The sequence below is a fragment of the Cucurbita maxima genome, unplaced genomic scaffold (assembly GCF_002738345.1).
Source record: "Cucurbita maxima cultivar Rimu unplaced genomic scaffold, Cmax_1.0 Cma_Scf00053, whole genome shotgun sequence".
NCBI lineage: Eukaryota > Viridiplantae > Streptophyta > Magnoliopsida > Cucurbitales > Cucurbitaceae > Cucurbita > Cucurbita maxima.
This window is the reverse complement of record NW_019272069.1, coordinates 120,450-147,488: the sequence shown is the minus strand read 5'-3', so window position 1 is coordinate 147,488 and position 27,039 is coordinate 120,450. Positions and strand designations below refer to the sequence as shown.

General features: G+C 34.8%; 2 protein-coding genes across 2 annotated transcripts; both read left to right on the top strand.

The window, feature by feature from the left end:
- The first annotated feature begins 41 nt into the window (after nucleotides 1-41).
- On the top strand, nucleotides 42-21,888 carry LOC111471490 (tripeptidyl-peptidase 2). Its single transcript, XM_023117196.1, has 34 exons — nucleotides 42-396; nucleotides 653-731; nucleotides 826-899; nucleotides 1,379-1,488; nucleotides 1,575-1,655; nucleotides 2,222-2,308; nucleotides 3,777-3,919; nucleotides 4,117-4,267; nucleotides 4,388-4,510; nucleotides 4,666-4,749; nucleotides 4,982-5,169; nucleotides 5,715-5,889; nucleotides 5,984-6,105; nucleotides 6,194-6,273; nucleotides 6,656-6,714; nucleotides 8,718-8,872; nucleotides 10,100-10,278; nucleotides 10,390-10,502; nucleotides 10,580-10,750; nucleotides 11,417-11,545; nucleotides 11,639-11,739; nucleotides 11,826-11,943; nucleotides 14,093-14,172; nucleotides 15,246-15,318; nucleotides 15,724-15,809; nucleotides 15,886-15,937; nucleotides 16,193-16,327; nucleotides 16,417-16,488; nucleotides 18,091-18,183; nucleotides 19,467-19,562; nucleotides 19,935-20,033; nucleotides 20,163-20,255; nucleotides 20,420-20,602; nucleotides 21,730-21,888. Exons 1-34 carry the CDS (start codon nucleotides 42-44, stop codon nucleotides 21,886-21,888), a joined length of 4,098 nt encoding a protein of 1,365 aa, XP_022972964.1.
- Nucleotides 21,889-24,477: 2,589 nt separating this feature from the next.
- Nucleotides 24,478-26,690, top strand: LOC111471512 (oxalate--CoA ligase-like). Its single transcript, XM_023117217.1, has 4 exons — nucleotides 24,478-24,717; nucleotides 24,793-25,849; nucleotides 26,023-26,126; nucleotides 26,376-26,690. Exons 1-4 carry the CDS (start codon nucleotides 24,517-24,519, stop codon nucleotides 26,565-26,567), a joined length of 1,554 nt encoding a protein of 517 aa, XP_022972985.1. The 5' UTR covers nucleotides 24,478-24,516; the 3' UTR covers nucleotides 26,568-26,690.
- The last annotated feature ends 349 nt before the right edge of the window (nucleotides 26,691-27,039 follow it).

The following is a 27,039-nucleotide window of genomic DNA, read 5'->3' as shown; positions in this document are numbered from 1 at the left end:
CGCCGTATCCATTCAAATTACCATAACACCCTTCCATTCTCATGCAAAATGCACCGCTTTTACTCCATTTCCCCATTTTGCCCTCCCCCTTCTCAGTATCCTCTATTTCAGCTACTGCTTCTGCTACTGCTCTTCCTTATTTCAGCTCATTAATCCGTAGTCGAGTTACCGCCCCAAACTCCAGGGTTTCTGTTCTTCCAAGAGGAGTTTGTCTTAGGGCAATGCCTTCTACTGGTGGTGGCGACGGCGACGTTAATGGTGGTGCTTTCTCTGGCTTCAGCATCTCTGAATCCTCGTTCTTGGCCTCCTTAATGCCTAAGAAGGAAATTGCTGCTGATCGCTTCATCGAGGCTAATCCTGAGTTCGATGGCCGTGGTGTTTTGATTGCCATTTTTGGTATTGTCTTGTGTTCTACTTTTGTATTATTGGTTGATTATAGGATTCTGATATGAACTAGACGTTTTGGCTTGATTTGTTTTCCTGTGTTGGATTTGAGATTTGAGATCTTCTTTCTTTTCTTTCTTGCGTTATTCATTCTTGTGTTTCTCTCACTTCCTTCTATGTTGGAGCTTAAGAAACCATTGGATTGATTCTTGTAACTGGACTGGACTGGTTTGGTTATGTGTTGTTATTTCTTGATGTTTCTTCTCAGATAGCGGTGTTGACCCTGCTGCTGCGGGATTGCAAGTGACATCAGATGGAAAGCCTAAAATATTGGATATTCTTGATTGGTATGAAGCGACCTCATATTCTTAATTCTTTTTATTGTTAGTATGGTCGGGATAATTTGTAATGCAACATTCATAAATCTTTTTTGACTATCAGTACGGGAAGCGGCGATGTTGATATCTCGAAGGTGGTGAAGGCCGATGCAGATGGTTGCATAATTGGAGCTTCAGGTTCATGCTTATGATTTTTTCTCAACAGCCAATGTTTTTTATTTATCAAAATTTGAACATTTATATTTTCCAGGCCACCTTTTTATAATTTTGCTTGGCTACCCGTAATAATACATTCTTGAAATAAATGTTTGATTTATTTATTTTTCTTTCTAATTGCTTCTTAGCGTTAGTTGCCTAGCCCAACGGCTAAGAGAGGAGGTTCCAAGGATATAGTCTTGGGTTATTTATAAGAGGCTCATGCTTCTAGATTTTTTGTTTGATGTTCTTGCATCAAGTTACACTATTTCAACTCTTTTAAACAATTTTACTGTTCTTTTTCTTTCTTGTCCCAAGCAGCTGACTGTTACTGTTCTGTTCAACTATTTAACATTTTGGAACTGGAGACTGGATGGAGCATACTTCCTTCTTTCCTCCTTCCTTGCTATTCTTTCTGATCTTTGTGTTCAAAGTCTCATCTTACTGATCCCTCTGATTAGGGGCTTCTTTGGTTGTCAATTCTTCGTGGAAGAACCCATCTGGTGAATGGCATGTGGGCTATAAATTCGTCTATGAGCTATTTACTGACACATTGATTTCTCGTTTGAAGGTAAGAATATTAGTTTTGCTTGGTTCTGAGTTATACACACAACTTAATCAATTCCCGTTAAATTTTTACATACTGCTGCTGCACAGCGAGAGAGAAAGAAGGAATGGGATGAAAAGAACCAGGAGGAGATTGCCAAGGCTGTCAAGGTTCTTGATGAATTTGATCAGGTTGTTGACCATACAGTCTGCTTATTTTCACCATTTCATGTTAACTTCCATTAAGTATTCGTAGTTGGCCTCCAAGCATAGAAATTGAAGTGCTTGTACTAGCATTATTAGTAAGGCTAATGAAGTTCTGCACTTCGAACAGTAGTTTAATTATAAACGTTTTTTTTTTTTTATCATTATTCAGTCAGTTGATAAAATCGTTACCTATTAAATTTTTTTTTTTTGTGTGCTCTCATTGCTTTGTTTTACTTCACTTATTTTTATCTGTTCTTTTTTCCGAAAAACTTTTTTCAGAGAAATTTTCAAATTTTCTCGTGTCCCTTGGTGGTTCACCAAAATGTTTTGGTAGAGGTGGCTTACTAGTTTAGGTTGAAGTTTATTAAATACATAGCTGGTTGAAAGACTTTCTAGTGAGTGGATTTTATAGGCTGCGGATGAATCATCAGAATTGGTACAATTGCACATTTGCACTGCATGCTTTTTTTTTTTTTTTTTTTTTTTTTTTTTTTTTTTTTTTTTTTTTTTTTGTACTTTTGATAGTAGCTTTTATGACATCCATGTTTCAGAAGCACACCAAGGTGGAGGACCCAAATCTGAAAAGGGTACGTGAGGACCTTCAATGCCGAGTTGATATTCTTAAAAAACAAGCTGAGGTAAGTATTTGTTTGGGATAATTTGTGTTAATGTTCTGAACTTCTGTCTCATGTGTGATGAACTGTGGAAATTGCAAACAGGTCTATTCTTTACTTTCAAAATAAAAAAGTGAAAATGGATTTCATTCCATATTTGACAGGAGATCATGAATGGAGTAATCCGAACTTGGGCCAAGGGGCAAAGAAAAATAATTTTCAAATTTGCGAGAACTTTATTTTATGCACGCACACATGCAGCTGTGTCTTTCTAGTTGGGACACCAAATATTTTTTAGAAACCAGGCTAACTTTGTGGTTTGTGTGTGTACGTGCATGCATACATACATACATACACATATATGCAAAATTTAGCCTAATAGATAAAATTTTATTAAAATAGTAGCTAATTAATAGATACAAATAGAATATAAATTATGTAAATAACTAATTATGGTACGAAAGTATAAAACAGTACAGAGAAAAATTTCTATATTGTTTAATCACTGATTCATAATGAGTGCATAGCTTAATCCAGTGATTCTTCTTGATTACTGTGAATCAAAATCATTATTGTACATAGCTTAATTTCGAAATTGATCATCAGTGTATGGTAAACCATGATTATCACTTAAGTTAATCAATTAATTTATTGGCTATATATCAGTTCTTTTTTTTTTTTTTTTTTTTTTTTTTTTTCCAGAAATGATATATATTAATTAGTTTTAGGAAAATACGTATTTATAAAAAAAAAAAAATTTGAATGAAGCTACCAATTCATATAATGATAAAAAAAATGGGTAAAATACATTTTTATCCTTAATTTCTTTAACTTATTTTTATATTTGATTCTTGATTTTTAAATAATAACACTTTTGGTCCTTATTATTTTAATTTAGCTTCTATTTGGTTCTTAAAGTTTCAAAAGTGATAGGTTGGATTTATGATATTTGAATTTGATTTCTAATTGGTTTTTGAAGTTTTCATTCAAGTATGAAAAGTAAAAAAAGAAAAAGAAAAAGAAAAAAAAAATCAAACTCATTTAAAAATAGACATAAGCAAAGTCTAGTCATCTCATATTAACTGCCAATGGTCAGTTCTGCTGGTCACTGTTTTGGTTGGTTTTCCTTTCAGAAGGGAGAGAAAAAATATGGCTCACTTTTGATAGAGCCTTGGAAACTTCCATGACTTCAGGGAAAGAGAGAAGTGCGTTGACAGTTTTTTTATTTATTATTTATCTTTTTTTGCTCAAACTTTTATTCTTCTTATGGTAAAACGGAAGTATTTTTTGTAATTTCCTTGGGATAGAGGAGTTGTCTCCCCATGTTGTTGTTGTTTTTTATTTTTTAAATTTCAACTCATCAATGAAATGTTTCTTATAAGAAAAACATAGTCGCACATGAAATGAAAGTTCAGAAAATATTGCTTTGGGTCGTATGTGTTTGCACCCCAATTTCTCTCATCTCTTATAATTGTGTTTTGTTATACATTAGTGCTATGATGACAAGGGGCCAATCATTGATGCTGTTGTTTGGCATGATGGAGAAGTATGGAGAGTTGCTCTTGACACACAAAGCCTTGAGGATGAACCTGACTCCGGAAAACTTGCCAACTTTGTACCACTAACAAATTATAAGTGAGTTTTAGATTCAAAGAGAAATTGAACCTTCAAATATCATAAATTAAGGTTGTAAACATTTTTTAAAATTAACTAACTAAATTTAATCATCTTTTGAATGAGATGCATCTATTTTACGTTACCGCTGTTGCTTATTTTGTGTGAGGGTACAGTTTTGCAATTTGAGTATTTTAGTCTTAAATTTATGGTGACAGGATCGAAAGAAAGTTTGGCGTGTTTAGCAAGTTGGATGCTTGTACATTTGTTGTAAATGTGTATGATGAGGGAAATATCTTAAGTATAGTTACGGATTGCTCCCCTCATGGTACTCATGTTGCTGGTATTGCTTCTGCTTTCCACCCAAAGGTGCAATAGATCTTACCCTTTTGTCTTTCAAAAAAGAAAGAGTTTAAAGAAGACCGGCGTGTCTTTTTTTATTTTTTTTATTAAATAATTATTCTGTTTTGATTATCTGATTACTGTTAGGAACCCTTGTTGAACGGAGTTGCTCCCGGTGCACAATTGATATCTTGTAAAATTGGAGACACACGTTTAGGGTCAATGGAGACTGGAACTGGGCTGACTCGAGCGTTGATAGCAGCTGTGGAGGTGCCTTACAATACCCTTTTCATTATCATTCTTATAAGATGACTTAATTAACTTTCTTGCAATTCTGATTATATTTGTTAATTTGTGAAGGACGGCAAGAAGCTTCTTGTTTTAGTTAATCTGTCTAATTATGGCCACTATTCATATTATTGCAGCATAAATGTGATCTCATAAATATGAGTTATGGTGAGCCGACATTACTTCCGGACTATGGTCGCTTTATTGACCTTGTAAATGAGGTAACAATTCTAAACAATGATTTAAGCTGACGTGATCTTGTTCTCACCTGTTTTGTTTTTTTTGTATAATTGTAACTTCGGTAATTTTTCTATTTTAATAATTATGGATATTATAAATCCTCGCTGGATTTTTTTATAATTTTTTTTATTTTTGCATAATTATAACTTTTGTTTCTCCCGTTTCAATTTTTCAATTTTAATTATTATAGATATTATTAATTTTTAATTGTAGGCGGTAAACAAGTACCGGTTAATATTTGTGAGCAGTGCTGGTAATAGTGGGCCAGCTTTGAATACTGTTGGTGCTCCTGGTGGCACGAGTTCAAGCATTATAGGAGTTGGTGCTTATGTTTCTCCATCGATGGCTGCTGGTGCTCATTGTGTGGTTGAAGCTCCCAGTGAAGGGCTTGAATATACTTGGTATTTTTCACTCTGTTTTTTAACATGATATTTAGCTTAATGACTTTTGATAAAACATGGACTCTAACCGACAAATTATTTAAAATGTTGACTTGAAAAATACTTCGAGAGGAAATTTCCCTTTTGGAATTGGGCTGACAGACTCCAATTCACCAAGTGTTAATATACATGTCGGAAAGGGAGGAAAGGGAAGCCAGTAATGTAATTCGTGAGGAGTGAGGAGTGAGGGAATATGTTCTGTAATCTTTTGGGCTGTGTGTGGCTATGATTTTGTGGGCCTGAGTGGATTATGTTAATTAGAATTTTGAATGGTTTTATGGGAGACTTTTTAAGGGTGTTTATGATGGAGGGTAGTGTTGGATATCCTTTGTAAACTCCTACTTTGAGTGTTTTTGGACAGAATAAAAAGATAATAAAAAAATTGACAGTCCACATGTCACTGCTAGACCCGCGTTTAATTAGCTCCAATAAATATCAGCTTCCCAGGCGACTTTTAGTCTTCAACATTATTTGAACCATTTATGATTGGGAAATGTGGGATGTAGGTCGAGTCGTGGACCAACGGCAGATGGAGATCTTGGTGTTTGTATAAGTGCTCCTGGTGCTGCTGTTGCTCCTGTTCCTACATGGACCCTTCAAAGACGAATGCTTATGAACGGAACCTCTATGGCGTCTCCATCTGCTTGTGGGGGTATTGCATTACTCATTAGTGCAATGAAGGTCTTTCCTTTGATTTATAATGCTTAATCTTTTTATTGTTATTGTTCTCATGGCTTTATCTGGCCTTGGTTACTAAGTAATGTTGTCAATGCAGGCTGAGAACATTCCTGTGAGCCCATACCTTGTGAGGAAGGCTCTTGAGAATACTACCATTCCGGTAGGTTGCTTACCAGAAGATAAATTATCCACTGGACAGGGGCTCATGCAAGTTGACAAGTTAGGTTTTGTGCCCTAGCTCGGTCATCTAATTAGTTAGAAATAAATAGGACTATCTATATTTGAAACATTATTTATGATTTTTCAGGGCATACGAATATATAAGGAAGTCCCAGAATGTTCCATATGTTTGGTATAAAGTGAAGATTAATCAATCTGGAAAATTATGTAAGTTTATGTTGCTCAACTGTCAATTCTTATGTATGTGTCCTGAATTGGTAGTGTTGAGATCTAGATGAAACAAAAGAAGAGCAAAGGTAAAGAGGAATTGCTTTCTGATAATGTATCATCCTCTTGATAGTTGCACTAAGTAGGTGTTACTCAACACAACACTAGCCTAACAGTATGTAATATATCGCATATATTTATCTTTACTAGGATTAGGGGTACTAGCTTCTCTTATATTTCTTTCGTATTTCAGTCTCTTGACTCCAATGAAAAAAAATATATCAGTCCCTTAACAACCATGTTCCATCTTCTTGGCAATGGTATTTGATCTTATACTTCTTATTTTCAATTTCTAAATATAGCTTATATATCTTAAATTCAGCTCCCACAACACGAGGAATTTACTTAAGAGAGGCTAGTGCCTGCCGTCAAAGTTCTGAGGTAAGGCCATTGATTTGTTTGTACTGTTTTTGGGAAGTAAAATTATACCCAGCTTTTCTATTTTATGTGCATTAACCATACTATAGAGTGAACATTTATTACTTTCTGGACAAAACTACCTAAAAAGTGACGAGTATAACCTTCGATATTTCCGTCATGTGAATTGGATTTTGTTGCCTTTGTGGTTGTTTCCCCTTACCTTTTTAATGTTAAAAAATACAGTATACAAACTTCTCATTGTTCGAAGGCAACAAGTGCTTAAAAGAAGAAGAAGAAGAAGAAAATAGGTCAAATAACACTAGCAAATTAGCCGATAATCGAGGCTGCAAACAAGAACAAATGAAATATCAAAGGCCCTAAGAAAAATGCAAAACCAATAGCGAACAATGATAACCCTCCCATTGAGCTCTGGAAGATGAGATTCTTCAAGCATTTGGATTACTTTCCAAGTGTTAAAATGAGAGTTTTTAAGCACTCGGAAAGTCGTATCAAACTAACCATAAAATCAACCATCTACTCATACTTTAAATTCTCTTCAAAAGCAAGCTCAACATCTGTTGCAAAATTGAAGAAATGAGAAAGATCAGAGGCCCTTGGAAATTCAAAAAATAGGTAGCGGTGCATCCACCACTTTGTGGCTTGATAATTGGCTGGTTGATGGATCGGTACCTCTCATTTCCTCCATATAATCTCTATTTCTCTTGGTAACAATCTTCTGTTTCAGACTTATGGAAATCAAGTTTTGATTTGTTGGACCTTCAGCTGAGACCGTTTTTGAAGGAGGATGAAACTGATGAATAGGCTGAGCTTACAAATAGTTTATCTCAATTCAGCTTTGCTCCTTTCCAGACACCTAGTCGTGGAATCTAGATTCCACAGGCTCCTTTCCACATAATCACTTCCGTTGGACTTGGCAGCATCAAGGATCTCTCTAAACCCTAAGCCACTGGGCAATTAACACATAAGACAATCTTCAGAACTGTATGTCTTGGAATGGAAGGAATACCATAACTGGCTCAGAATCCCGAAGCCACATTCTCCTCAACTCCAGCTACACCGAAGTTTTCTCGTTTACATGGAATGAAAGGAATCATTGTAGATATATAATGGAAGGAATACCATAACTGGCTCAGAATCCCGAAGCCACATTCTCCTCCACTCCAGCTACGATAAAGTTTCTCGTCTAAATGGAATGAAAGGAATCTTACGATAGGTTTTGTGACTGTAGGTATTTTTGTCATCTCTGGGTGTAAATTTTCCTCTTTTTGATCACAGTAGTTATTTGGCTTGGGGTTGTTTCTCCTATTGTAATTTCATTTGATCAATGGAATTGGTTCACAAAAATCATATTACTTATTGACCATTCTAACAAAATTTTATTTACTTGTAGTCCAGTAAAACAGAATTTTCTTATTTTACTAAAAATTCGGTTCGTTTTGGGATGAGAGCGTGGAGTGAATGCTAGAGAGATGAGCTGGGCCGTACTAGGCCTACTCCTCCGCTTCAAACCTAGGAGCCAAATGGGTGTTTGGAGTTTTGCATGGTGTCCCATGCGTTATTCGTTCACCGCTTAATGGGTTATTTTTCATATGGTTCGGTTCTTTTTCTTTCTGGAACATGGGTCTGCTATGCCTAGGCCTTTCTTTTTTTTTTTTTTTTCTTTTGCCAGCGTTTTTCTAATTGGTGCAGATATTTCAGATAATTCGGTTTCTTTCCAGAAGTACATGTTATGATACAACAGTCTGTAATTGACTGTTCCTGGCATTAGTTTTTAAATAAGAAAATATTCTTAGACACTACATTTCTTTCCTGAAGTGCATGTTATGATACAGCAGTCTGTAATTGACTGTTTCTGTCATTAGTCCTTTTTTTTAACAAGAAAGTATTCTTAGACATTGCATTTGAGTGATACTGCATGGAGCAATGCTTTGACCACTTCTTTTTTTCCAATTTTAAAATTGATTACTTATAGTTGATATTTGAACTTTGTAATGTTTTATCAGTGGACAGTACAAATCGAACCTCAGTTTCATGAAGATGCAAATAACTTAGATGAGTTGGTCCCTTTTGAGGAGTGTATCGCGCTGCATTCCAGTGAGAAAACAGTCGTCACTGTTCCTGATTATTTGCTTCTCACACATAATGGACGCAGCTTCAAGTGAGTTAACAATTTTTATATGTTTCCTGAGCATGTGTATCTCTCAACTGACACAGCTTGCATCTTGTTTATTTGTGTTCCTTTTTTTTTTTTTTTTTTCTAAGTTTTCATTTGGTTAGTTTTTTCTGTTACATGGTAATTTGTTGTTATAGGTTATGGCAGCTTACCTAGAATTTTCAATATCTATCTTACGACTTTACCAAAACCAAATATTGGTCAAATGGCCATCGCTACAAAAGTATAGACAGGGAACCCGGCCCAAAACGCTACAAAAGACTTATAGCGGTTAATAATCATTAAAAAAATTTGTAATTACAAAAGAATTTACTATGGTTGGAATACCACCACAAGCAACATGTTGCACACTATCACAAAATGAATCAGAAGAGGATTTTCCCCCAAATGCCATCACAGGGTTATTGGCAGTCCCAATGGGTCTTGACCTTCCCATTGAATACCACCCTTCAAGCACCTCCCCAATCATCTACTCTTCTATGGAGGAAAATAGCCTAATCAAACTCATTTTAAATAAAAGACCAGTCCTTGTAAGGGCGAGAACAATGGAGGGAAGATGTGATCTGAATATTACCCCGGGGGGGGATTGCAAAGCGCAATTCAAGAACTTCCTTCAGGGCATCTTATAGGTGTTAAAGGCTTCTATAAGCCAAAGATCAAAGGATCATTGTAGATACCATATTTGGTCTGGTTCATTTTGCTGTTTATTTATTTTTATTTTTTCTTCTCTTTTTATTTTGTTTTCTTTTTACTGTATTTATTTGATGTTTGTCAGTTGTTTTTGTTAATAACAAAAATAAAAAGATAAAAATAAACAATTTCTAACGTCTCTATTCTCTCCTTCGCTCTCTCCTTATCTTTATCTCCCCTGTCTCTCCCACCAATTTCTCCTCCCTCAACTTCCTGTTTTTCCATTCTGCCCAATCCCCTCCCACGATGTCATCTTCTCTTTCTAATTCATTTTTGTTAACCATACTATAGCCTTTTCCTTCTCCTGCACTCGGCACGTAACTTAATTTTTGTTAATCTACTTATGATAACAAAAAAGTGTTTATTTCTAATTCTGAATATGTAAATTACCTTTCTTCATTTCCTGCTAAGATGTTTTTGTTTCTTTCTAACAGATGATAAAGCACTTAAAACGTTAGTATACTTTTTACCACCAATGGTGATTTGTTCATAACGGACTGAAGTCTTGCTTGTTCTTTTCAGCGTAGTGGTTGATCCTTCAAATCTTAGTGATGGCCTGCACTACTATGAACTCTATGGCGTTGATTGCAAGGCTCCATGGCGAGGCCCTCTTTTCAGGATCCCAGTAACTATAACAAAGCCAGTAGTTGTGGTGGATCGCCCCCCAATAGTTTCTTTTCCAAGAATGTCGTTTCTACCAGGTTCATTTTGCCAACAACAATCATTTATTACTTTTATTAAATAGTAGACTCTCCTGTAAGAGGATTATTTATTCGGAATTTGTTTGTCTTTTCATCAATATGCCACCTCAGGCCATATAGAACGGAGATTTATAGAGGTACCACGTGGTACTAGTTGGGTTGAAGCAACAATACAAACAACAGGATTTGACACAACGAGGAAATTTTTTATTGACACTGTCCAGGTATGTGGAGCCACTATATCCGTTGTATCCAGGTTATCTATGTATTCAAAATGTATGAGAATATCTTCATTTTCCAGATTTTGCCCTTGAAGAGGCCTTTGAAGTGGGAAAGTGTGGTAACTTTCTCGTCTCCTGCTTCCAAAAGTTTTTGTTTTCCTGTTGTGGGTGGCCAGACTATGGAACTAGCAATTGCTCAATTTTGGTCAAGTGGCATTGGAAGTAGGGAATCATCACTCGTTGATTTTGAGGTGTGAGTTTGTATTAATATCTAATCTCAAATTTTAGTTTGATTTTCTTGGTTGAACTATTTGTATGATTTCTTGAATGATAAAACACGAAAGTAATGCGGCTGAATTTTGATGCTTCTAGTTCATCCATCAAGCTATCAATTTTTTTATTTTTATTTTTATTTTTTTTATAGTTTTTCTCGTATTTCATTCTTCATGAAGAAAGTAAAACTAAGACTGGAAAATCTACTTTTCCTACCAAGGAATAAAATCTTCTCAATTTCACTTATCATTGCTATAAACAAATTGGAAGAAGTTTTATTGATAATAATCTACCCGTTTTTTTTACAAATAAGCATTAGTATTAATACTAGTCTAAGCTAACCGAAGCCTAACTAATAAGCTGAACCATCTAACGGCTAGCTTATCTAAAGACTAATGGTTAGTTTGACTTTTAACCAACCCAATAACTCTTTACAGATTGACAACCTTCATCGATCATGCAATTCTGTTTTTTGGTCTTGTTGGAAACATTCATCATGTGATTGAATTCTGCAATTTATATCTAATCATTTGAATTTTTATTCCTAACCGTTAAAAAAGAAAAGAAAAGAAAAGAAAAAAAATCTTAACCAATCTAAAAGGGGAACTTATTTGGGATTAACAATGAATTTCTGCAATTTTTAGGTAACATTTCATGGGATTAGTACCAATAAAGATGAAATAGTGCTTGATGGAAGTGAAGCACCCGTTAGAATTGATGCTGAAGCTTTGTTGGCATCAGAAAAACTTACTCCTGCGGCCATCCTGAACAAGGTGAGGGAACGAAGTGATTATGTTAGGTATATTTTGTTTCTCTAATTACTCTATATGGGTTATAATCTTCTTCCTCTTCATTCTAATTTGCAGGTAAGAGTTCCATATCGGCCATGTGAAGCCAAACTTTGCACACTGCCTACAGATCGTGACAGATTGCCATGTGGAAAACAGATTTTATCACTAACTCTAACGTGAGTTAACAGGGGTGCTTTATACTTCTTTATTAAGGAAATTTCTGGTCTCAGATAAAATTCATGCACTTTTTCTAATTTTGTAGTTACAAGTTCAAATTAGAAGATGCTGCCGAAGTGAAACCTTCTATTCCATTGTTTAATGACCGGATATATGACAACAAATTTGAGTCTCAGTTTTATATGATCTCTGATGCAAATAAGGTACTTTCTACTTCGACTTCATTTTCGTTGTTACTCAGAATATCAAATTGTTTATGGAGGTCATTTGATCCAAGGAGAAAAAAATCATTCTTGTGGAAGTTCGGCTCAGTCCACAAGAAAGTTGGATTTATTCCACATTTGGGTCATTATATTTAGTGCTGACAGCTTAGCCCACAATAATACTTGAGATAGTTTGGCTTATATATTTTGAGGTATGTTAATTAATATCAAATCTCGAAGCGTTTCCATGAGAGGTAATTGCATTTCAATTTGGCGTTGGAAGGTTTTACACGTAGCTTGAGATTGGAGAATGACAAATTTTGATGGAATTACCAGATTACAACTAATGTAATTGTACGTTTGGAACCACAAGAATTTTGAGGGAAAAAAAAATTGTTACATTTTTTCTATTTTTTCTTTCTGATAGGAAACAAAACAATTTCATTGTTAAAATCAAATTACAAAAGGGGGACATTCTAAGGATTACAAAAAAAAATTTCCAATGTGCTATAAGATGAGTTAAACCATTACTACAAAAAGGAGGAACCAATTTACACCAGGTGAGGGAAGTATAAATAACCAAAGACAAAAAAAATTCAAAGTCCTGATTGGTATCAGAAAAGATGCACAAATTCCTGTCAAGCCAATGTGTCTAAAGAAAACTGCGGGTGATGTGCCGTAGAGTCTCTCTCTTTCTTGAAAGGATGTCCAAGGAGGATAGTATGCGAAACTGAGAGAATGTCATTGGGTAGAGAAACCAACCAAGCAAAAGCCTTGAAAATGAAATTCCAAAAAGTCGCTGCGAACGAACATGTAATCGAAAGGTGGCTGTGAGTTTTGGGGCCATTTTTGCACGTAATACGGCAACTGGTAAATAAGGAATGCTCGGTGACTTGCGTTGGAGCTTATCATGAGTATTCAAACAAGAATAACTAAGTTCCCATAAGAAAAACTAAACTTCTTTAGGACAGTGACCCTTCCGTATCTTTTTATATAAAACTTCTCCACCTTGAGAAACTGAGGAAGAAAGGTTTCTGGATAGTGATTTAGAAGAGAAGCTCTTGTTGTCGAGATTCCAAATTCAATAATAATCCTCCTTGTCATCCAGCACATTCTGTGAAAGGACGTTATATAAGCTGGCCCATTCCTTAATTTCAGATTCATAAGCCCTAGATTCCAGGAAGCTGAATCATCAGACCAAAATTCTGCAATGATATCCAAAAAGACCCCTTCATCAATAGGCAGGGATGACCCTGTCCCATTTGGTGGAGTACCATCCTAATTTCTCCTTGCTTCCTTTCCAAAGAAAATTTTGAAACAAGCGCTCAATCATACAAGAAACTTTAACCAATGAGAAAAAAATTATTACAAAATAAAATAAAATAAATGTGAGGAAAAAAAATCAATTTATACTTCTTGACTTTGAGAATTGTACATATATAATTGTATGCATTAAAGGCCTACACTTTCATAAATGAAATAGTTTAGACTCTCTGTTGGAGTTCAATTTTAAAACTATCAATGTATAATTTATAGTGTAAAAGGCCTTCTTAAATGCAGGAATTGACATTATTAGAGAAATGTTGGAATCAAATAAATAGTAGTTGTTTTTCATTAATATGAGTGGTTTTTTCATCTTATCTTCATTATTTTTCTTCATTTATTTTAAAAAAAGTTCTTGATACTATAGTAGGATTTTTCTTAAACTAATAATTTTAGGGTTTAAATTCAGTTGATTTAAAATAGAATCAAGTGAATTGGCTATAAATCACTAATAAAAGGTTTAAATTGATTCACTTATCAAAGTTTTGGGTTTAAATGGATTCAATTAGTAGTTTTGAGTTTTAGTTGATTCAACTCCCAATGTTTGAAGTATAAAATGATTTTTTCCCCTAAATATAAACACCTAATACATGGCTAGTGTTACAAAATATTAAGGAAATCTAATCGAACCAAATTTTAACCTAATACATGGCTAGTATTACAAAAATATAAAGGAAATCTAATTGAACCAAAATTTTAATAGGAATAAGTATTGGTTAACTTCCACAAAAAGAGAGAGAAATATAGATATCGAATTGGGATTGGCTTACAATTTCTCTCTTACTTTTGTCATCTCACTTTCTTGTTTCATTTATTTTGTGTGTAGCGTATTTATGCAACTGGTGACGCATACCCAAAGTTTAAAAAACTTCCCAAGGGAGAATACAATTTACAGCTGCATATAAGGTATGAGCCCCTTTCATGGTATTATTATTTTGTACCTTTGAGCTTTGCACTCAGCTCTTTGTTCCTTTGTTCCTGATAAGTTTCAGCAAAGATCATGGCGCAGTTTTTCTCTCTAATTTGAGAACATCTTTTTGATAATTCTCTGAACAATACTAGCTTTGTATTTTTCAAGTTTTCATAGTTTTTATTGTCTTATAATTTAATGGACTATGTATCTACACTTGAAAATAAAGTTCATATTGTCTTATGATTTAATGGACTTATGTATCTATGCTTGCGAATAAAGTGGGAAGATCAATGCACAAAGTTGTGCAAAAAACGTATTTTAAAGGTCTGTTTGGAATGACTTTTTGTATGTGTTTATTAACAATTTTTTAACTCAGAAACGCCTCTTTTAAGCACTTGAAAGTTCGTTCCAAAGGGACTCTAAGAAAGTGGCTTTGTTGCTCTACATCAAGTTGGTCATACATGCTGATTAAATCGTAGGTCTTTAGGAAGTATTGCTGATTTCTAGATTGGTTTTCAGATTGGTTTCAGATTGTTCTGTTGAAGTGCAAAGTGTTTTAAAGCTGAAGTAATAATATATCAATGAAATTCTCTCCTATAAAAAAAATATTTCACTAAAAACCTATCAAGTTTAGTCAATTAATGATATTTGAACTTAAAAGATACACAGAAGAATTTAGTTGGCTATGACAGGGGAAGATGTCATTCTAATACTATAAGGATTAAAGTCGAGAATCTCTATTTTTTCCTCCTAATTTTTTGGTTTTTTTTTTTTCTAGAGCCATGTCCAAGGCGTGTCTGAAATTAGTCAAACATATTTAATTTGGACAAATTTATTACCATTGTACAAGGAAGTTTTTTGGAATTGTACTTGTTCAATTAATATATGGGTTAACCTTTGTTAAGAACGCCAACTTACATGCGGAGAAATTTGTTATCTTCTCAAATTTGTGTCGTTGATCTTTACAGCTTAGAATTTGCTCATGGTCCAGACATGTTCTAACGTAGTCTACAGTGTTCTCAATCTACAATGTTCTCGATCTCTTAGAATCTCCTTTGATTTTCAGGCACGAGGACGTGCAATGTCTGGAAAAAATGAAGCAGTTGGTGGTGTTTATAGAAAGAAAATTGGATGAGAAGGTAACATCTTAGAAATTTTGAGAGCTTTTTGTTTGTTTGTTTGTTTGTGTAGATTCCATAACTTACTTTCTTGATTCTCCCTTAGATGGTTGTCTGATCTAATTGCCTGTATAGGAAGCAGAGAAATTCCCATTAGAACTTCCCATATGAGTATGATTTTACTTATTATTTACACGTGCCTTTTGATATCTTTCTCCCACCTTTTTTGTCTTGGGGGGGACTGCTATTGTTTGTCATCAGATTTAACAATCGTCTGTGCTTTTTGAGCTTCTTCCGCATTTTAGTCCACAATAACTCTTGGCTCGTATTACTAGTGTATTGGCCTATTGTGCAATCTTGTTGATTGATAATAATGTCGATGGAAATTTTACTTAAATGCTAAACTTTATTCTTGATTTGATATAGGATTCCATTAAATTGAGCTTTTTCTCTCTACCTGATGGTCCTATGATGGGGAATGGTGCTTACAAATCCTCAGTTTTAGTTCCTGGGTATGCTGTTGTGAAAACCTTCCCTTTTGTTCAATAGCTTTGTTCAAGACTCAATTTGGTTCATTTTCTTTGGTAGGAAAAAAGAAGCATTCTATTTGGGCCCACCATCAAAAGATAAGTTTCCCAAGGTATTATAATATTCTTTATTTCATTATTTTCAAATAAGCCTTTAATACTTCACATACAGTGTATCAAGTTGGCTGCCTAGAATCACTGACAGGAGGCCTTGTATGAAAGATTTCATTGAGAGCTTACGTACAGGAGGAAAATTCCAACTATAGAAGACAACAAATGGCTTATTTGTGATCTATTTCCTTCTAATTCTTGCTACTTCCTGCTACTACAATTTCTGGATTTGTAAAATATTTGTTGATTTATTTCAGAATTCTCCTCATGGGTCGGTTCTGTCGGGAGCTATCTCATATGCAAAGCTAGGTATTTTTAGTTCAAATGCTAAGGAAAATTCACGCAAGATGCCTGTATATTATCAACTCTCCTTCATAGTGCCACCAACTAAGGTTGTTTACTTCACCTTATCATGTTTACCCCTTCAATCAAATACTAAGATGTAAGCAAAAATGATTTTTTCCTTGGTACTTTCTGGCAGCCCGATGAAGACAAGGGTAAAGGTTCTTCTCCAGCCTTGACAAAGACAATTTCCGAGCGTCTGATGGAAGAGGTATGTGAAGGATTATATAGCACTATAATCTGTCATAAATCTTCTACCACTAGATTCCAGATTAATGCTCTCCTCATTTGTGGGGGTGAGGTTAGGGGATGCTGTATGATATTAATTGTAATCCTCTATTAAATTATCGAAGCCTATATCTAAAGTTTTTAGGTATCCATTCACGAATATCTTTTTTTATTGATTAGCAAAAGAAGTAAAATTCACCCTTCTTTCTTTAATCTCTTGATAGTAATTACCTTGTTTCCTAGCATGTAGGCTGTTTTTGGTTACAATAATGTTCTTTTTTCCTGTTTTTATAAGTAGGAGACTTCCTTTCTGTTGTGATGTGTAAAAATTGCTTGTTTAATTCCATCTAAGCAAAGACACACGTCGGACCGGAATGAAAAGGGGTTAGTTTTTTCCTGCAAAACCGAATGTCCTGACTTTTCACGGAAAAATAAACCAACCTGACCTGAGTTTGAAATGAACTGGGGTCAAGTTTGGTCAACTCTCTTTTTCCATTTTCCATCTCTTGCCTCCACTTTGATCTCCCTCCCTCTCTCTCAATTCCTCTTCAAGCTAGTTTTTTTATTCTGCAACCAGTTTTCATTTCTGTCACTTTTATTTTTCTCAATCTTTTGATCCGTCTTTCAAAGTTCATCAAACTCCCAAAAAAAGAAGTGATGAGGAAGAAGAAGAAGAAGAAGAAGAACCCACTAATCTATCCTCACTTCCCTTCTAAAACCATATTTCTCACTCGCCCAACAATCTTCTTATCTGGATAAAAATACCCAACATCGAGAACAAGAAGGAATGAGAGAGAGAGGCAAGAAGAAAATCTTCCTGTTAACAGTTCAAATCTTACATCATGCCCTTTTAACAGTTCGTACCGAGAGAAACAAACAAATTTTTTTTTATGGAAGCTGGGAATCGACAGCAGAAGGAGTTGACACGAGTGAGTAGTCGACTGAAGGTAAGGCTGCTGGGTAATCAACAGTGGATGGAGTCGATGTGGTTGGGTAATCAATGGTGAAAGAAGTCAACGGTGGCTGGTTGTTACCGAAGGGAGCAACAGTGGCTCGTTGTTGCTAAAGGGAGGGAGCAACGATGGAAAGAAATTAAGTGAGAGAGAGAACAAAAGCTGAAGTAACACAAAAGGGAAGGAATGGCGTTGCAAACCCTAAAATTGCAATTGAGTCACTGCGGTTCAGTTTGGTCTTAATAGCTTAAAAAATTGATTAAACCTAATCTGGTTTGGTTTGGTTCCTTTCTCCTCTAATGTCCGACATTAAAAAAACATGTCTAGTATATTTTGTTATTTTTTCTTTCGGACGTGTATGGGAGGGACACATCTTGGACACACTTGGATATACAATCAGAATCCATTCTGGAAAAGATTAAAAGCCAAGCTCCTTAGGTTTCTTCTTATTACTATTATTGTATACATGCACTCCATTTTGCCCATAAAAAATTGTCCCCTGGTCCGTGTTCTATGCTTCTTATATCTCCCTTTTGAATTCCTTAAATTCCTGGACTATTTGCTTTGGAGATTGCTGATAATTTAATCAACTTCTTAAAGTACTTGGTGCATTTTATCCTTTTCTTGGTCAGGTCCGTGATGCGAAGATCAAAGTACTTTCAAGCCTAAAACCAGAAAAAACTGAAGATTTTGCAGAATGGAAGAAGTTGTGCTCATCCCTCAAGGTTCAAGCATGTTTTTTTCAGCGTTATTGAATTAATATTTTCTGAATGGAATTCTTATGTGTTTTTTGTTTTCTGTTCGAAATTATGCATGTCTATTGTCAAAAAAGTCTATTGTGAAAGTTTATAGGACGTTGATTTCCCTAATCCCTTTTGAGAAGGCCTTTTATGTAGTTACTCTCTCTAATTGTATATCTTTAGACATTTCTATTTCTTACCCGATTGTGAAAATGCATCTATTTCCTTCCATTTTATTAGCAACCACCTTTTCAGTTCCCTCTTTTTTAATATTTTTCTCTAGCGGTTAAAGAGTTTTAAACATATATTGTACTCCCTTAACAATAATTTTGTTTACTTCTTTCCTTCAAAATTTTCTGTACTCATTTTCAGCATTTTTCCCCGCCAGATTTCCCTAGTATGGCTTAACTATGTTTTTTTCCCTTCTTTTCAAATATGTGTTGATGTTGCACTTTTAAAAATTGTGTTGTGAATTATGATTCATTGATTGTAATTTTTATTTTTAAGCATATTCCAAGATTTATGATTAATATATGTTGATAATTTCAATAACATTTATTATAAATTATTTATTTTCTATAGCCCACGTTTTAACACATTGATTTTAGATTGTAAATTTGTAGACAAAATTTTAAATTATTAGCTCATTTTTATTTTTTATTTATCATAATTTGATCATGATTTTTATAGGTTTTTTCAGAAAAAAGGTAGAAATATTGTTGGTAAATAAGTTCAATTTTTAAAACAGAAAACTAGAAATAAAAAATGCTATCCAGTGGGGTCTTACTTTATCTTCAGTTAAACTAATTGAATGTTGAATTTGGAGTTTTCATACTTTCTTTCTGCATTTTTGCAGAATCTTGTGGTTTCCATAACTGCTATCGGTTTAATTTTCAAGTTAGTTTGTTTGTCTATATTATCTTTTTAACGAGAAACCAAACTTTTTTCATGGAAAAATGAAAGAATATAAAAAGGAAAGCCCAGGACAATTAGGAGCTAGAATAAAAGCAAATTTTATATATACATATATATATGTTTAGCACAAAAAGGTAATGTTTGTCTAGTGTCTATTATTGACGTTACTATGGTTATCATCTTATTCCTTATGAATCATCTTTTGCAATGGTTTAGCTTGGATTTATCCTACCGGACACGCTGTCAAGGATCATTATTTAAAATATTCGTGTAGATTTATTAATGTGGTTGGATTTCTACAGATTTATTGCTAACATCTTGATCCTCATTATTGTTTTATTTTCTTTTCCTAGAGTGAATATCCAAAATACACTCCGCTGCTTGCAAGAGAATTGGAAGGTTTGGTTTCTCAGAGAAATGTTGAGGATAGAGACTGCCATGCGGAAGAGGTAAGTCGAACACAATAAAATCATCAGGATCTTTCCAAAAAAAAAAAAAAAAAAAAGTTCATCCGGAAATTTAACTGAAGTCATTGTCATCTCTGTTATATTGGCTGGCAACTACTATTCACCATCTTGATAAATATTCAAACCAATCCCTTGAGGTGTTGCTCTGATACATAAAATACTTCATAATAGATCCACAATTTAATGCCATATTCATACTAATATATAGTATAAATATAGGTAAAAGATTGAGATACATTTACAAGAGAATTATAATTGATGTATCATCACCAAGGAATCTCAACTAGAATACAAAAGAAAATAGTACAAATAATATTTTAAGGACATAATCTTACACGAGAGTGGTTTTCATAGGTCATTGATGCTGCAAACGAGGTAGTTGATAGCATAGACAGAGATGAGTTGGCCAAATATTTTGCACTGAAAAATGATCCTGAAGATGAAGACGTGGAGGTAAAAACACTTTTACTGCCATGGTTTTGATTCTTATAATTTGTTTGATTCTTGTAAAGCCGGAGTATGTAGGTTTTCTGTTGAGCTTCTTAAATTAATCGCCACTATCTTCTTTTCTCTCAATCACAGAAACTTAAGAAGAAGATGGAGATTACCCGGGATCAATTGGCAGAGGCACTATACCAAAAAGGACTTGCGTTGGCAGAATTGGAGTCTTTAAAGGTTTGAAATTTTGGTTACACAAGGTTCTTTTCATTATATCTTTGATTTGGAAACATGATCATTACATATGTTCTTTTTAGAATGAAAATTTAACTCAACCATTTATATAAAACCATGGCTGGATTAGATATTTCTGGACAATAAAACAATTCTATTTGTGACAGACCAAGGTTGAGACTGCTTCGACACTTGCTCCAAAAGACGCAATAGATGCTGGGAAATCTGAGGATTCTTTTGAAGAGAATTTCAAAGAACTGAAGAAATGGGTAGATGTCAAGACCTCTAAGTTCGGAACTCTTGCAGTGTTGCGCGAAAAACGCCGAGGAAGGCTAGGTGCAGCTCTGAAGGTATTTCCTCTCTAGCTATTTTCCATTTTCTATTTTTTCTTTTGGTTACTTCACATTTATATTATGCGGCTTTCCCTTTCGGGCTTCCCCTTATAAAGAATGTTTTGTCCTCCTCCCCATCTAATGTGGGGTGTCGCAAACGAGGACTCAACTATCTCTTATTTGGCTTTTGATCTTACTGAACTTTCACTCCTGTAAAAGCATGGTATTACTACCCTCAACTTCTCTCTGATTCAGACATGGTAGATACTTTCGTTCTAGCCTTGAGAAATTTATATCTCTCTTTATTTTAACTCGGTTTGAAATTTTTTATATGGTATTGTGTCATTCCACATTGCTAAATCCAAGGATTATTCCGGCCAAAGTACATTGAAAATTGTGTCCTTTCCATCAAACGCTTCTATAATTTCACCTTGTACAGACACATCCTATTTGATCTTGAGACAATTTGTGTGGACAGTTTTTTTGTGAGATCCCACGTCGGTTGAAGAACGAGTGCCAGTGAGGATACCAGACCCCAAAAGAGGGTGGATTGTGATATCCCACATCGGTTGGAAAGGGGAACGAAACATTTTTTATAAGGGTGTGAAAATCTCCCTCTAGCAGACTGCGTTTTAAAATCCTTGAGGGAAAGCCTGAAAGAGAAAGCCCAAATATGACAATATCTGCTAGCGGTAGGCTTGGGCTGTTACAAATGGTATCAAAGACAGATATCGGACGGTGTGCCAGCGAGGACGTTGAGCCCCAAAAGGAGGTGGACACCAGACGGTGTGCCAGCAAAAACGCTGGGCTCCGAAGGGAGGGTGAATTGTGAGATCCCACATCGGTTGGAGAGAGGAACGATTAATTCTTTATAAAGATGTGGAAACCTCTCCCTAACAAATGCATTTTAAAAACCTTGAGGGAAAGCTGGAATAGGAAAATCCCAATAGGACAACATCTACTAGCTAGCGGTGGGCTTGGATTATTACAATATCACGTTAACTTGTTTCCACTATTTACTTGCGATTCAGCTGAGATGGTCGAGTTTCTCTCTCTCTTTTCTCGGTCATGTTGTCCCCTTTTGAATAATAGGGTTCTTGAATTTCTAGTGATGTTAAATTTATTCATCTTTGTTATTACCACAGGTAGTTAATGATGTTATTGAAAACGATGGAGATACTCCGAAGAAGAAACTCTACGAACTGAAGCTGTCTTTGCTGGAGGAGATTGGTTGGTCTTATTTGGTATCATATGAAAAGCAATGGATGCATGTACGCTTTCCCACAGCCCTGCCTCTATTTTAAAAGTTTTCATCACCCAAATAAATTTATGGTATTTGATACCCCTCTTTTCTTGTATTGCTCTGCTGGTTGGGATGGGAAACTCTACGGTAAGAATAAACTCTCAGGGCTTTTTTTTTTTTTTTTTTACAAGTTTATGGTGGGGCCCCTTCTGTGAACAACTAATGGCATAAATATCCATTTTGAATATTCTTCATGAAATGGCATAAATGTTATATAAGATGTGTATCATATATACCATCATTTATTTCTGTATGAACTTTTGGAAGAGAAAAAAAATACATTGAAAAGGAAAAAAAACACACTTTTAATTTGTTTTGACTAGGGGTGTTCATTTGCTTCAATACCCAACCGACTTGAACTCTCTAACCCAAATCATAAAGGTTGTGTTGGGTTAGTTTATATTTCGGTTTGTGCTGGGTTGAATTTTTTAAAAATAAAAAAATTTGGTTCAGTTTGTGGATTGACAATATTTTTTGTCCAAAGAGGGTTATAACCCGACTTCATCATACTTTTAAAAAGATTGTTGTAAATGTTTTAGATTTGAACATTCATAAAAACAAACTTAGTTATTAGTATAATATATGTGAATAAGAGCCACTAATGTCAACAATTTGAAATGTCATTGAATGCATCTATTTTTATTCTAATATAACAGAAAAATTCCCTTTTATGGTTTGTAATAATAAAATAATTAATGTAGACGGGAATCTGACGGAGTCGAAATATTTAAGCCACAAAGCCGCCGTCCAATTTGGGTAATGGAAATCCAGTCACTAGAACTTTCAAAAAGACGAAAAAGTCCATTCAAAGCCAAATAATTAATTATTAATTAAATATATAATAATGTGTTCTTCCACTTTCCCATTATTCGTTGTATATTAAATATTGTTCAAATTATTAAAAAAACAAATAATAAGAGAAAAACTACTACGCCACAAGATTATAATAAGCCTTTAAATACTGATTCTCCTCTCCACGTTTATGTGTTCTATTATTTTTTTTTTTTTAAAAGAGAATAATATTCCTAAACTCAATATATTATTATTATTATTATTATTATTATTATTAAATAACTAAATTGAAAAACTATTAGTTATAGTTCAGAACCGTTGCCTTTAAAAAAATAAGTAAAAAACGATTAAATGATGTTTGGAAGGCATTTCTTTAAACCAAATCAAACCAACACTATCCGTTCACGGTCTTCTTCTTGTTCCCGAAACCATAAAGTCGAAATAGCTAACACACTTATTATTTTTTAGCTTTACACGTCACTCTTGCACCACGACCTTGCCTTTATTTGGAAAGAGTTGAACATTAAAAATACTCGGTTAGACACTTTATCGAGGCTAGACATCCATACATGCAATCAATGAGTAAAATGAAGGGACCAAGGGGTCGCTCATTCACGACCCACCACCATCTATCTCACCCTAACCCGTTCATTAATGATCAATTTTAGAAAAATAAGTGGGTCATTTATAACCGTTAAACTATACTATGATTGTACGTATGGTACACCAACAATCAAAAGTTTGTCATGTAGTGTGAATTTAGTGATTAATTATCTGATCATACAACGTATAGTTTAACAAAACTGTTATAAAAAATTCAGATCGAACTTAAAATTTTCAATATACCCGTTACATTTTTTTTTAAGTTACACCATTAAACTAATTATTTTTAACCCAAATTTATATGTTCTACAAAAAATCCACAATTTCGATCTCAATTATGTCCAACCCCATCTCACCTCACTAATATAGTGTTAATTTTTTATAAAAAAAAATATAAAAAAATGAGAAAAATCTCCCTAAGAAGTGAATTCTTGCAAATTTTACGCAAAAGAATTTCTGTCAATAAATTAAAGTTTTTATAAAAATAAAAAAATGAAATAAGCGATCGAGATAGAAACGAAAAGAATTTTGTCCTCGCCTCGTGGTCTTCCTTGACCCTATAATTATACAACTTCTTGGTGCAGCGCGTAGGCTTCCAAGGGTAAAACCGTCAATTCCTAATTTAGTATGGGATAAATTTATTTTTTTTTTCATTTTTATTTGGTTTGATTTATACACTTTTAAGATATGGAAATCGACATGATTGCTCCTTTGTCAATGAAGGAATGTAGGAACATCAACTACAACGAATCACTTCCTAATTTGTTAACCCGTCACATCATTGATTACTGAGTGAGTGGTTACTAACCTTTCGCCTTTGTTAAATTGCAAATTTGGTCCTTAAATTTTTAAATTTATCAAAAAAAAAAAAAAAAAATTTATTAATATTCTTCATTTTTTTAAAAAATTAAAAAAAAAATATCATTAAACTTTTTAAAAATTTAAAAAATACATTTAAATTAAAAGATATATTAAATATTTTTTTAAGACAAAAATTTAGTTTTTTTTTTTATTTTTAATTTTGCCAAGAAAGTAATTTCAAAAGAATGGCCAAGGCACCGCCTCAATTCCATCATCATGACGACCCAACCATATGCCGCCACGTGGAAGAATATTATAAGACGCCCGAATCGCCCCACTGTCACCATTTTTATATAACTGCCAAAAGTTCCTTTCTTCTTCATAATCACTTCTTCCCTCTCCCAATTTCATCATTTCTTATCTCTGCAACAAAATGGTGGTTCCAACTCTTACCGGTTTGTTGAAAACCGCCGCCGCCGATTTCCCTGACCGGAGAGCATTATCCGTTTCTGGACATTTCGATCTCTCCCACGCCCACCTCCAACGCCTCGTAGATTCCGCCGCCTCAAAACTCGCCGCCGGCGGTGTCAAACCAGGCGATGTCGTTGCCCTTGTTTTCCCAAACACCGTGGAGGTACTAATTTCAGATTAAATTTACCGGAATCCGTCAGTCACATTCATTTATTCTTTTTATTATTTGATTGTGCAGTTTGTGATTATGTTTTTGGCCGTGATTCGAGCACGAGCTACGGCGTCGCCGCTGAACGCCGCGTATACGGCGGAGGAGTTTGAATTTTACTTATCGGACTCCGATTCGAAACTTTTGGTAACCTCAATCGAAGGTAACGGCCACGCCGAAACGGCGGCGTCTAAGCTCAAGATTCAACACGTGACCGCTGCGCTCCCCGATGCGAGCGCCGAGTTGATTCTCTCCTTGACTCAGTCTAACTCGAACGGCTCGGTGTCTGACTCAGTTGGCGAAATCGTCAACGACGGATCCGACGTGGCGTTGTTCCTCCACACGTCAGGCACCACGAGCCGCCCCAAAGGCGTGCCGTTAACTCAGTTTAATCTCGCCTCTTCCGTTAACAACATTAAATCGGTTTACAAACTCACCGAGTCCGACTCGACCGTCATAGTCCTCCCTTTGTTCCACGTCCACGGTTTAATGGCCGGTTTACTCAGCTCCCTCGCCGCCGGAGCCGCCGTAACTTTACCGGCTGCTGGGAGATTCTCGGCGTCGACGTTCTGGCCGGACATGGTCCAATACAACGCCACCTGGTACACCGCCGTCCCTACAATCCACCAAATCATACTAGACCGGCACACGACAAAACCGGAAGCGGTTTACCCGAACATCCGGTTCATTAGGAGCTGCAGTGCATCGTTGGCTCCTGCTATCTTGAACCGGTTGGAAGAGGCGTTTGGGGCGCCGGTTCTGGAGGCGTACGCGATGACGGAGGCGTCACATCTGATGTCGTCGAACCCGTTGCCAGAAAACGGTCCACACAAGGCCGGGTCAGTAGGAAAACCGGTGGGTCAAGAAATGACGATACTGGATGAAAACGGCGTCGTTCAGGAGGCGAATATGAAAGGCGAAGTTTGTTTAAAGGGTCCAAATGTAACGAACGGTTATAAAGGCAACCCGGTAGCGAACGAGGAAGCGTTCCGGTACGGGTGGTTCCACACCGGCGATATTGGGTTCTTCGATTCCGATGGGTACTTGCATCTCGTCGGTCGGATCAAGGAGTTGATCAACCGTGGAGGTAAAAACACGTGGCCATGCCATCTAAATTTACAAATTTTTATTTACTTTAATCTGAGTCACCTTTAATTACTCTTTTATTTTCCGATTTCAGGTTTCAAAATATTCTCTTTTCATTATTAAATTATTTCAATCAATTTTATTTTTTATTTTTAAAAAATTGTCATAAATTAGGGGAAAAGATATCGCCAATTGAAGTGGACGCGGTGCTGTTGGCTCATCCGGACGTGGCTCAGGCTGTCTCATTTGGAGTTCCGGACCCCAAGTATGGGGAGGAGGTAATTCTTTATTTATTTATTTATTATATTATTATTATTTGAAAATACATATTTATTTTGTGGTCTTTTTTCTTTCTTTTTTTGTTTAATTTAAATACCTCCTTATTTAAAGAATTAAAAAAAAAAAAAAAGTTAAATACACTTTGTGTGTAATCCAAATATTATATTATATTATATTATATTATATTATATTATATATTTTATGTGTAATAAGTTAAATAAAAGTAATTAAAAATGGGTTTGTTACAGATAAACTGTGCGATAATTGGAAGGGAAGGATCAAAGATTGGAGAGGAAGATGTGTTGAGGTTTTGCAGAAACAACTTGGCTGCCTTCAAAGTCCCAAAGAAGGTCTTTTTCACGGATTCCCTGCCCAAGACTGCTTCCGGCAAAATACAACGCCGAATCGTAGCCGCCCATTTCCTTCACCAAAATTCCTAAGGACCAATCTCCACCGCTACTATTACAGACTTCTCAATTGTGTGGATACCACAATAATAATCTTATTTTCCTCCTGTATTCTTAAATTAACCTATTTTTAAAATCTCTCTTTTCCTCTTTCTATTTTTAATTTAATTTACTTTTTTTTTTAATATTAATTGGTTCGGTCGATTCCTTTTTTTTTTTTTTTTTTAAATATATACGATTAATATTGAAAAAAACCATTTATTTTAATTGAAAAATTTGATTTACTTTTTTTTAAAAAAATAACCAAATATTTAACTTTTTAAAAAATAAAAATAAAAATATATTAAATTCATAAATTTTAAAAATTGAATTCGAAAAATCCATAAACTTTTAGTTTTGTAACATGTCCTAAAATTTCCTTTGTTCGGTTAAATATAAATTTTAATTTATTTAATAAAACTTTAAACTTTTAATTAATGTTTAATAGGTATGAAACAACTTTAAA

Coding starts and splice junctions, on each gene's coding strand:
- LOC111471490 (XM_023117196.1), top strand. CDS start 42: ATGCAAAATGCACCGCTTTTACTCCATTTCCCCATTTTGCCCTCCCCC. Junction 6,274..6,655: donor TAATCAATCTGGAAAATTAT/GTAAGTTTATGT, acceptor TCTTAAATTCAG/CTCCCACAACACGAGGAATT. Junction 10,751..11,416: donor CATCACTCGTTGATTTTGAG/GTGTGAGTTTGT, acceptor TGCAATTTTTAG/GTAACATTTCATGGGATTAG.
- LOC111471512 (XM_023117217.1), top strand. CDS start 24,517: ATGGTGGTTCCAACTCTTACCGGTTTGTTGAAAACCGCCGCCGCCGAT. Junction 24,718..24,792: donor TTTTCCCAAACACCGTGGAG/GTACTAATTTCA, acceptor TTGATTGTGCAG/TTTGTGATTATGTTTTTGGC. Junction 25,850..26,022: donor GGAGTTGATCAACCGTGGAG/GTAAAAACACGT, acceptor GTCATAAATTAG/GGGAAAAGATATCGCCAATT.